Genomic DNA, 12,123 nt, shown 5'->3' on the forward strand with positions numbered 1-12,123 from the left:
TGCTCTAAGTTCATATTAAAGTTTTAAACCAAATTTGGTTATTTTAATTAATTGACGTTGTTTTGGGATGCAGGGGTTTTAAATTGTGTCATTTGAACTTTATAATTTGAAATCATTATGTAATTTAAAATAATAGTATGGACATGTCATTTTAAATCATTTCATTTATTATCATAGTAGATTTTTGGTTCGGTCTTATTATCTATAAATTTAATATATTTAATTAAATATTATTTGTATATTTAATTTTGACATTTAGTGTGATACTTGTATATTAATACATTGTATTGTGTGTCATATCAATATAAATATATAAATATATTATTACAAAATATCATCTCAAATATTAAAATTAAGTATTCAAATAAAATTTTAATTACAATATTTTATTAATATTAGTCGAATGAAATTTACCAACCCTTCAAACTATAAAGAAATTGTAACAACTACATCTACAGTCTATATTAGTTGATAACGGCTCTTGATCTGACATTGCAGCTCACCTAAATGTGGGTGATTTGGTAGTTAATGGAACCCAACAATTAGGAAGTCAAGGGATTGGAAGTAATTATTTTTATAGCTGGTAGATGTGTATGTCGAATTAATTAAGAAAAGGATAAATTACTTATAAAAATGAATAAAATTTTAGTATAAATATGTAGAGCTAATTGAATTTTAACAATTATAGTCAGTTTATGTAGTTTACTTTATTTCTGTTAATAATTAAGGTTAAGATTTTAGAAATACTCAATTTTTTTAATTATGGGACTATTTTCTTAACTAATTTTATTGTTCTTAAACAACCGCGAGGGTGATAGTAGTTTTCTTTCCTTTGTTTGTCTTTATATGTCTTGATGTAATTTTTAAAATTTGTATTATATATATATAATATTAAAAAAATATATAAACAATATATATAATAAATATATGCAAATGGCGAAATGGTGAATTTATAAATTAAATAATTTAAAGTGAGAGTTAAAACAAAGTCAAGAGAGGGAATCTATAAATTTAGAAGGCTAAAGAAGAATTAAAATATTTGATAGGGACTAAAAATCAATTATCTAAGGCTTGAGTGAATGAATTGGAAATAAAGAAAAGGCCCGAGCATAATTTTTTGAAGATTTGTAAGAGTCTATAAGTTAAATTTAGTAAATTATATAGGTTCAAAATGAGAATTAGACAAACTCAGACAGTGTATTCTTCCAATTGTGCTAGTGATGGCACAACCCTCTATGGCACTAAAGTGCCCTGTGGTCTCAAACGAATTCCGTCCCTCTTAATGGATTTGGGAGATTGAAAAATTCTATATAAATAAAGAAGTGTTACACTTCTCTTTCAAAAAATTAAAGACTTTTGTGAGTTGCCACTTTAAAGGTCACAGGCAGTCCATTGGTAGTTGCGGGGTAGATTTTGAGTGAGCTTTGAGGAAGATTCGGTACTTAGTGAAACATCAACAGCTAATTGAAGCCAAACTTCAAGTGATATATGTGTTTCTAATGAGAACCTTGGTGATTTAAGGGAAATAAAGGGTAAAGGACGATGATGAGAAGAAAATAAGATGAAAAAATATTAAAAAAAATGAAAATTCAAAATTTTTAGATGATTGATTAACAATCAAAATAAAAAAGAAATATAGTTGAAAAACTAGATATGTATGGTCTCTGACGAGCAACTATAGCACATGGAATAAGCGTATGAGAACAAGTGTGGTGAATAAAAAAATTAAAAAAGATGACACGAGAATAAATAATTTAAACTAAAAAAAAAAAAGGAAAAACTAGCACATGTACATATTCTCTATTTCATTTCTTGTTTAAATTTGGTGATAAAAATATGAGAAGAAATCATTTATCATAAATGATTTTTTTTTATTGAGAAAGAAAATAAGAATATAAAATATTAAAAACATACTCGTTAGTAAGGTAAATATTATTTTTTTTCATATTACTTTTGTATAATATGATATACTCATGTCATATAATTGCATTAACGTTAATGTGATTTGATATTTTATCATGAATCGTATTATTTTTTGGGCTTGTATATCATTTGTGACAAATTTGAAGGTTTATTATCATTTAATCTTGATAATTTTTCTCAATCTTGATGTATGAGTTAAAAAAATATGACTTAACTCATAGAGGTAAGATGTTTGAAATTATCACACAAGAAAAAAGATGCATATTGAACCATCCATACATGAAATTTTGTTTTAAAATTCTCATTAAATAATTTAGTATTTAATTAAATGTATTAAAAAATGTTAAGTAACCCAAACTGTATTGAAGAAAAGATAAAGGTACAAAATTAATTTCTTTATATTACAAGGGTATTTTTGTGATTTCACCTCATTTATATATTTATTAGCGATTTCTCAATGTAATTGTAAATTTTTTTATTTATGAATGGATTTAAAATTTAATGAACTTTAATTGAAGTTCGATTTAAATTACGTTTTTATGCATTATTTTAATTATTTGTCTCAACACACATTTACATAATTAAATCTGCTAAAGTCAATTATACATGAGTTTTACAATCCCACGACAATCTATTTATCTTTTTCTTCATTCGGCAATGCTAACTCTTTATTTCTATGATTTTTTAATTTTTGTTTTCTATGTGTAAGGGATAAAAGAAAAAGGAACGAGAAAGAAAGGAGCGGTTGCTCTTCTTATTAAAATATTAGATGTATTTAATATAATTTAACTTAACTTTTAAGTATATAAATTAATTATTTCATTGTTTCTCGAATGGATAATCTAAAATGTAATTACGCAAGAAAAAAGACCTGATTAAGCATTTATTTAGTTAAAGAAAATATTTTCAAAAGACTTGATTAATTTTAATTTTTATTAAATGATTAAATTTTGAATAAGAAAATACAAAATTTAAATTTTTAAAATTTTTAACTGTATACATAATTGAACAAAAATCAAAAAAATATGTTATGTAAATTTTTTAGAAATAAATGTTATTATTTTCTAAAACATAAACTTTTAAAGCCGATTTAATTATAAAATAAAAATAAAATTTTTTCTTTTAAACATAGGCTTGTAAAATATCTCGTTTCTTTGCTCGACCAATCTCCAGATTTACGGACCGAAGGCAAGGGTAAAACGGTAATTCGGTCCGTTACTTGGAACCGGAGAAAATCTGAGACGCTGACGGCCCAGCAACCTCGTCGGCCGATTTGGAGGACCTGACCGGTCTGCAGAGAGCGACGAGAGCACGTTGCTGTTAGAACCGACACTGTTTCACCCTCCCTCTTCTCCACCCGTTTCCACTGTGAAAATCAGAGTTCTCGCCGCCTTTCACTGTTCCATCTAATCCCTGGCTCTCCGTTCGTTATTTTCCACCCACTTTACACTGTTCCTCTCGTGGTATTTCTCTTTCTCCACTCTGCAGACTCTTCACTTTATTCGTCGCGTAAAGCTAGGGGATCAGAAGTGCAGAGGAAGTTGCCGGAGTCGTAAAGGGGAAATACTGTATGCGTGTTGCTCTCTTAAGATCCATGGCCGTCTGCCTTGCTAACCTCGCGTTCGACTTCACATAACCGCTAAATTTTCATTTTCCTCAGAAAACAAAAGAGTTTTGGTGGTTTCAATTCAAGCCACTGTGTGAGAATATCAGGTTCGCTTCGCCCTGAAAGGTTTTCGGACGTTGACTTTACTCGGAAGAGTTTCTGACTGGTGAATGTTCGATTTGAAGAAAAATCTGATGCACTGTTTCGGTTTTTAGAGTTAAAATCCTTTCCTGTCAACTACTTTCAAGTGCTTGATAAATGTAGTTCCATTGATGCTTAGTTCAAGTTTAATGTTTACATTTGGATTTTTGTGATTCACCGTCTGGAATTTGAAGATCGGAAGCTTCTGACCTTTCATTGGAACCCTATCTGAACTACTTGAGTTTGCTACCATCCCATGGAAATGACGCGCAGAGGTAACTCTTCTTTAGTACACTTTTTTTCCCCAGTAATTTACGCATATAAATATATTTGAATTGAATGGGACCAGCTTCTCTGAAAAATCGAAAAGCTTCACCAGCCCCTAAAAGTTTAGTAGAAGCACCATTGCTTCATCTGCAAGCATAAGAGTAGGTCCCTATAACCGAAAGCTATCTGTTCTAATCTTCAATCTTTAGCGTTGTTAATGAGGCTTGCAACCAAAGATTAAACAATGAGCTTTATCTCAACTAACCTTGATTTGTTACTTTGGTTTATTTGAATATGTCCGTGGGTCCATAATTAGCTTTTTCTATTTGCAGATAATGGTTTATGAGAAATTCTGTTTTGTTTTTTTATTAAGGCAAGCACAACAACTCCTTGCTAACATCTCAACAGACTCAACTGCCTTGCACATTGCAAAGATGAAACTACAGTGAACAAACTGATACCAACTACTTAAATTATGGGGATTAAGTTTTGGGATTAACGGAGGTGGGTTTGTGGGAACAAGGAGGGTGAGAAATGGGGGCAATTGGGGGGGAAGAGTGGACTAAATGGGAGAACATGGAAGGGGTGGCGAGTGGTGGTGAGGAGAAGATTCTGGTATTGGTTAGATTGAGGCCTTTGAGTGAGAAGGAGATTGCAAGGAATGAAGTTTCAGATTGGGAATGCATCAATGACACGAGCATTTTGTTCCGGAACAGTCTTCAAGATCGGTCCATGTTTCCGACTGCCTACACATTTGGTAAGGAAATACCCATCTATCTCCTTAATCTGTTCCCCGTCAATATTAAAGTCCATTTGTATTTGAAATGTTAAAATGAAATGGTCAAGGTGCTGAGACCTGTACAATCCAGAGCACTTAGATTATGTCTCAAAAACAATATGGTTACCTGTTACTGAAGATTTGTTGACTTGGATATGATGGTGTAAGCCTTTGGAATTCCATACAAATTACTTTGTTTTGTTTTCCCACTTTTGGTGCAGTTTGTCTCTGTCATTTCACTTCATTTTTGCATGGTTTAATGCCAAACATGATGTCTATGTTCATGTTTAAGTAATTGCAAATTAGTATACAGGCTCAAGTTTTTTGGACAAAATATTTTTAAAGTATTACATTTGTAGAAGGGTACCGTGTCATGGCATTGTAACTTTGTCATTTTTCTTTTTCTCTGGAAAGGATAGTTCCAGAGTTTCTGGGGTGTTTTTCCTTGAAAATGTGGAGTATTTCCTATTTTCTGATTTATCTTCTCTCATTTTGGATAGACAGAGTTTTTGGTGGTGACTGCTCAACTAGGCAGGTTTATGAGGAAGGAGCAAAGGAAATTGCTCTTTCGGTGGTCGGTGGTATTAACTGTAAGCATAACATTCACACTCTTGATTTCTGGTTGTGATAACTCGTGGCTTACATGAATGAGATTTTGAAAGCTTTCACCCCTACATTTTATATTCAGCTAGTATATTTGCATATGGGCAAACAAGCAGTGGAAAGACTTATACCATGACAGGAATAACCGAGTACACAGCAGCAGACATCTATGACTATTTACACAAGGTAACAATAAAATGCTAATTTAGTGTCCATTCCTCTTTCATTTTCTTTATATTCTATTAAGTTCTGTGTACTTAAACCTTTATAACTGCGACATCCTTCCTTTTCTCCCTCCCTGCTCCAGCACAAAGAAAGAGCATTTGTTTTGAAGTTTTCTGCAATGGAAATCTACAATGAAGCTATCAGAGATCTCCTTAGCACTGATAGTCTTCCTCTCAGGGTCCTTGATGATCCAGAGGTGAAAGACATTTTCTTTTTTAGTTTCATCACTGAGATCAGTTTTTATCTTTATCTCTCATGGCTTTTCATTGCTTCAGAAAGGAACTGTTGTGGAGAAACTGACAGAGGAAATACTGAGGGATTTGAACCATCTCAAGAAGCTTTTATCAATTTGTGAAGGTAAAATGCATTCTATGATGGTAATCGTGGAGTCATGAAATGTTTCCACTTATTTATTTGGACAATTCCATTCTTGCAGCTCAAAGAAAGACGGGGGAAACTTCCTTGAATGAAACAAGCTCTAGGTCTCATCAAATTCTTAGATTGGTGAGATGCTTCTTTGTCTCCCTTTCCTGATTGGTGAAATTCTAACCAAGATTTTATTGAATTAATTTATAATATTTTATTCACCTTATGGAATTAATTTCTGCAGACGATAGAAAGTTCTGCCCGTGAGTTTTTAGGCGAGGACAATTCAACAGCACTTTCAGCTAGTGTGGTATAGATTTTCTATCTTGTCTTGGATCACTTCTTAATGCATATAGCTTTCCAAAACTGATATAATCAATTATTATATTTGAGAAATGAATTTTAGCAAAACTTATGGCAAACGTAAAATTGGGTTTGTGGCAGAATTTTGTGGATCTGGCAGGAAGTGAGCGTGCATCCCAGGCATTATCGGTTGGGACGAGACTGAAAGAAGGCTGCCATATCAACCGTAGTTTACTTACTCTTGGAACTGTCATTCGCAAGCTAAGGTTTTTCACTTGTCCTTTTTTTGACTGAATTAATTCTTTACCTTCAGTCGACAACTTTGAAAAATTATTAACTTATCATGACTTAGGGTTGTCAGCTTAGCTGTTGGGAAGATTAGATTATATAGAAAATTGTTAATGCCTTCCAATTATAACTTGGCAAATCAAGTGCGTGCATGCATCCGTGTGCATTTGTATGCTCTTCAACCTTGTCCATTCACTTGCCCCTTTACTATTTTTATGATAATTGATACTTCTAAAATCAGAAAATTGTATGATGGAAAGTTCATAAATTAACAAAAAAATATATATAATAATTTGTCAATTTACTGTAATTGTTGGATGCAGCAATGGAAAACATGGTCATGTCAATTACAGAGATTCTAAACTGACACGCATTCTGCAACCCTCTTTGGGAGGCAATGCCAGAACAGCCATCATTTGCACGTTGAGCCCTGCGCGAAGCCATGTTGAGCAATCTAGAAATACTCTCTTGTTTGCTACTTGTGCAAAAGAAGTGACTACAAATGCCAAGGTTAATGTAGTGATGTCTGATAAGGCCTTGGTGAAGCATTTGCAAAAAGAGTTGGCTCGTTTGGAGAATGAGCTAAGAACTCCTGCCCCTTCTTCTACATGTAATTGTGCAGCATTACTTAGAAAGAAAGACCTCCAGATTGAAAAGGTAACAACTTGCTCTCACAACTTATTTCTCGATATGGTCAAACTTAATGAAGCTTGACAAGGGTGGATCAAAGGTGGAAGAGACTATTAAAATTTCCTTTACATAATGTGCGCATGTGAAATCACTAGTAAACAAATAAATAGGACATCTTGAAAACTTGGGAATTATGAGTCTCTCTTGTCCCTGTCTCTGTCTTGTTTTTATTATTATTATTATTTATTATTTTTGGGTGGGTGGGGACATATGAGGAAATTTTAGGACAGGAAGCTGTCACATCACTGTGCTATGTTTTAGTTTTGGGTTTTCGGGTGGAGAATCTCATCTTGCAATTAGGAGGCAATCTTGTTATCTAAATTCATTAAGCTATGAAGAGCAGTGCAAGGAGCTTATGTGGATGAGGAACAGCAACTCCTGAAGGAAAAGGCAATTAAACCATCCCAGTAAAAGTTGGCAATGTTCATAATGAGAGGGTAGCTCAGATGAACATATCTTTTACATGGGTCTCCATGGAGGATAGAGCTAGTATTCTGAGAATACCTAATGATTGGAGTCTTATTTAGGTTAGAAGGTCAGGGAAAATTGTTGAAAAGGCTAGGGTTTAGGTATGTAATGGGTTGGTAGGCAATTTAGAGGTAAAATATAGCTGAATATAAAATTTGGGGGTTGAGAACAAGGCTGGATGTACGGTTACGAAAAAAAGAAGCTGAAAACCTGGGGGTCTGTAGGCACCATACCTAGGGTAGAATTGCATCACAATTGAAAGAACGCATCCGTGCTTAGAAAAAACTGTCATAGTTGTTCTATTCACTAATTGAAAAACAGAGATTACAATATTATTTATTGAGTTTTAATAATCCTATTCCTACTAGGCTTAGGAAAATCCTGTCTATTAGGAAGCTAAACAAAAACTAAAAGTATAAATGAGGAGAACAGGAAAAGACTATAAATAAAACCTAAACAATACAATAAAACCCTAACACATAACTAGAGTTACCAAAATACCCTACAAGACATTTATAGAATGACAAAAATACCCTTGTAAAGCATCGAAATTGAGCCAAACAAATCTCCCAGGAGGGCCTTCTTCATCCAAAGCCTCACAAATTAATGCTTGGGCTTTAGAACCAATTTTAGGATGCCGAATATATATGTCTTTAAAGGTTGTTGCCAATGTCCTCCATTAGTCTGTCTCATTTTCTTATCTCTTATTACTGTGTGTAACCACAAATATATTTTTAAAGGAATGGTTCAAGACACTCAGATATTTGCTTGTTATTCTGGGACTTGCTTCATGTGCTTATAGAAGGATTTGGGCAACATGGCAAATGAAAGTCCGTTTATAAGATATTACTCATAAGTTTTTGCAATGTACCCTGGTTGTTTCTACAATACAGTTGGAGAAAGACATGACAGAGCTGATTAAACAAAGGGATCTTGCTGAATCTCGGGTGCAGGATTTGCTAGGCGTGGCTGGAAATGATCAAACTTCAAGGCATTGGGTACATTGTGTTGTCTAACTGTTGGATAATTTTATAATACTTGAATGATGGAGCTCCAACTGCTAACTTCTGTGGTTTTCCCTTCATTCAGGGTAGGATTCATGATGATCATAAATTGCAAGGGGACAAATGGGAAGACGAATGTTCAGTATCAGAATTATCATTTAATGACAAAGGCCATTCTTTGTCCAACGGTAGTTTGTCAATGCTATCAGGTACAGGTAAGTTTGTAAGAACTGGTGCATTTCACTGTATAGAGGAGTTCACAGAGGGAGCTGGTGAAGATTCTGATGACACCTGCAAGGAAGTCCAATGCATTGAAATGGATGAATCTAGCAAGGACAGGGTTTCTGAATCCCTTGCCTTATCAGCTGTTCATTCTGAAGGAACATTGCCACTGATGGCACCTAGATTTACCAATCTGACAGATGAAGAAATTGAATCAAACCCACCTAGAGAAGTAAGTCATATCCAAGATAACTTGGCCCATGGGACACTGGAGCAGAGAATCCAGGATGTGCAGAAGACAATTAATTCTCATGTCATTCCCTGTCCTGATGACCCATCTCCTTGGTCTTCGGTTGCGGGTATGCCAAGTTCTAGAAATCAGCAGTTAAATAGGAGCTGGAGTTGTAGAGCTACTTTCATGGCTGGCTCATCCTCACCATACTTTGAGAAAGTTGAAGGAAGTCAGAACACACCACCTAATGGTTTTGAGAAAAGCTTTCCTGGAAGACCGGAAGGCCTCCCATTCATGCTTCCTCGAGTAAATTATGGTGCTGCAAAGTTGTCAAGAAATGATTCTCTGTCTTCCATTGGCAGTGCCTTTGTAGAGGAGCTAAAAGCACAGAAGAACAAGAATTCCAATGATGATGATATTCCTACTATTGATACTTTTGTTGCAGGAATGAAAGAAATGGCCAGGGTTGAGTACGAAAAGCAACTTGCCACTTGTCAGGTTAGCAGCATGTGCCTGCTTTTCTATGTTGTTCTATTCTTTCTTGAAATCTTCCATTTCTGTGGTATTTTCTGGCTTTCTGCAAGTTGGTTGCAATCAATAAGTGGACATCTGCACCTGTTCTGCACCTGTTTGCTTATTCTGCCATAGAACCTTACATTGCTTAGTGTGTCAAAACTTTTCTAGAAGAAGTTGTGATAATATTCATCCAATTATTTTATACCTTTGTCTACAGAACAATCAATTGTCCTTTCTGTTGTTACTTAAGAATATATCTATAATCTTTATCATCATCACCATCATCATCATTGTTATTAGTATTGTCAGCTTCTTTTTCTGTCAGGGGTGAGTACAGGAATTTATGGGTGCTTTACATATTGGCTTGTCAAGTAGCAACCAAAACAAAATTGTGCTATTATTTTCTTTTGCTGATTTAGTGTGCCATGTTTACCTGGCTCCTGTAGATATTTACACTTAAACCATCATTTCCTTGTACAACTATAATACACTTCCAGTTAGGGAACTTTGACCAGAAGGCCTCAATTTTTCTTACCATGATATATCAAGCCTTAGTCTCACTATGTTGGGTTGAGTCAGTAACATGAATTCTAGCTCACTAATCATTTATATATATGGTTTTATCTTTTCTTAGACTCTTATAATTCATATATTATACCTAAGAATCTCTCACCAAATTTTTCTTAGTCTTCCACTACTGCTTTTGCTAAAGACTAGTTTCATTCCATCCACTTTTCTCACAAGAACCTTTATTGGTCTTCTTCTCACATGACCAACTATCTTGATCAATAGGAATCCCTTTGACTTCTTTACAAATAATTGCATTTTTAATTTTATCTTTTCTTTGTATGGAAACACATTCATTGTAACATCCCCATATCTCCGTTGTGCTCATATTTTGCACATGTTGGTGCTTTATTGCCCCGCATTTTGTGCCATAAAACAATGCTAATTTTGTAGTTGTCTTATAAAATTTTTCTTTTGTCTTTAATGGAATCTTAAATATGATTTTCCTTTTGAGGAGAAAAAATGTTTTTCTCTGTTTAATATGTTTCTTATCTGCATTCAGGGGACAGAACAAGCTGAAGAGTCTGGAAAGAACAGCAAAGATGTTGGATTAGATCCAATGCTGGACACACTTGACACTCCTGCAAGTTGGCCTCTTGAATTTGAGAGGAAGCAGAAAGCAATACTTGAACTTTGGCAATCTTGCAATATTTCGCTGGTCCATAGGACATACTTCTTCCTGCTCTTCAAAGGTGACCCTGCAGATTCTATTTACGTGGAAGTGGAACTTAGGAGACTTTTCTTCCTGAAGGAGGCATTTTCTCAGGGAAATCATGCTGTGGAAGATGGTCGGACTCTCACATTGGCATCAAGGTCTATCCTATCTATCATATGTCTACGTGTTGTTTGACTTTGTCAGATTTCTTAGCATTTACTGGTTTTTAAGGATGCTTGGTGAATTTTTTTGGAAAATAAGAGTGTCAAAATGAATGTGCCTTTGGATTCTTAGGAGAGTTGTGACTTGCTTTCACAAACTTTGTTGTGCAACGCCAGTATTTATTTATTTATTTTTTTTTGCATTTACTTGGTGCCTCTTCACTTTGCTGAAACGTATTCTTTATGGATTGGCAGCTTTAAGGCCCTTCGCCGAGAGAGAGAGATGTTAAGCAGGCTGATGTACAGGAGGTTCTCGGAAGCAGAAAGAAACAAACTATACCAGAAATGGGGTATCAGCTTGGTGTCGAAACGAAGGAGAGTGCAAGTGGCCAACCGCTTGTGGAGTAACCCTAGCGATATGGAGCATATCGTCGAGAGTGCTGCAATTGTTGGAAAGCTGATCGGGTTCTCCGAGCAAGGAGGGGCGCCAAAGGAGATGTTTGGGCTTCGCTTCACACCTCAGCGCACAAGCAGAAGGTCCTTTGGATGGAAACACAGCATGGCTTCCCTTTTGTGAGGTGGTTGAATGGCCAGATACAGTAAACTTAGAGGCAGTTTGCTTTGCTCTATAAGATTGCATTTGACTACAAAAATATTCCCTTGTGTTTGCATGTCAAAATATATTTTTCCCATATTGTGATAGGGCTCTCAAAATTTGCGAGTTTCCTCAGTTTAGAAATGAAGCTATTCTCAGCAATCTTTGTTTTTCGATCTTGGGTAACTTCAATTATGTATGGACGAATGCTTTAACTTTTTGCAATTCTTTCTCTTATCACAAATGTTGAATGCCTTTATCCCCATTTGGAGTCACTATATATATATATATATATACATGATTAGTGCTGTTCACAGTTGAATTAGTTCAAATTTTATATTAAGTGATTCAGACATTATAATTTTGAATTTAAAGTTAGCTCAATTAAGGAGTAGAGCCAAACTAACCCAACTCAATAAGAGTTGTATTTATGTTTTAAGACTTATATTTCATACAAAAACTATGTATGTAATAAACTAATAATATTCACACAATTTTAAAAACTAAGATATG

The 12,123-nt window shown here is 34.5% G+C and overlaps 1 protein-coding gene across 6 annotated transcripts; it reads left to right on the top strand.

Annotated features, from left to right (window-relative positions):
- Positions 1-3,124: 3,124 nt before the first annotated feature.
- LOC127807875 (kinesin-like protein KIN-7E) lies at positions 3,125-11,875 on the top strand. Of its 6 annotated transcripts, XM_052346102.1 has the most exons (16): positions 3,125-3,491; positions 3,584-3,695; positions 3,865-3,945; positions 4,270-4,694; positions 5,216-5,305; positions 5,404-5,504; positions 5,626-5,739; positions 5,819-5,900; positions 5,980-6,047; positions 6,154-6,219; positions 6,354-6,478; positions 6,824-7,157; positions 8,552-8,656; positions 8,748-9,614; positions 10,702-11,012; positions 11,271-11,875. In XM_052346102.1, exons 4-16 carry the CDS (start codon positions 4,472-4,474, stop codon positions 11,590-11,592), a joined length of 2,808 nt encoding a protein of 935 aa, XP_052202062.1. In that variant the 5' UTR covers positions 3,125-3,491; positions 3,584-3,695; positions 3,865-3,945; positions 4,270-4,471; the 3' UTR covers positions 11,593-11,875. The 6 variants fall into 6 exon arrangements, with proteins under 6 accessions (XP_052202062.1, XP_052202028.1, XP_052202033.1 ...); XM_052346068.1 differs by having other exon boundaries at positions 3,125-3,695; XM_052346073.1 differs by having other exon boundaries at positions 3,125-3,695; positions 4,311-4,694.
- Positions 11,876-12,123: the final 248 nt, after the last annotated feature.

The sequence above is a fragment of the Diospyros lotus genome, chromosome 1 (genome assembly GCF_014633365.1).
Source record: "Diospyros lotus cultivar Yz01 chromosome 1, ASM1463336v1, whole genome shotgun sequence".
In the NCBI taxonomy this organism is placed as follows: Eukaryota; Viridiplantae; Streptophyta; class Magnoliopsida; order Ericales; family Ebenaceae; genus Diospyros; species Diospyros lotus.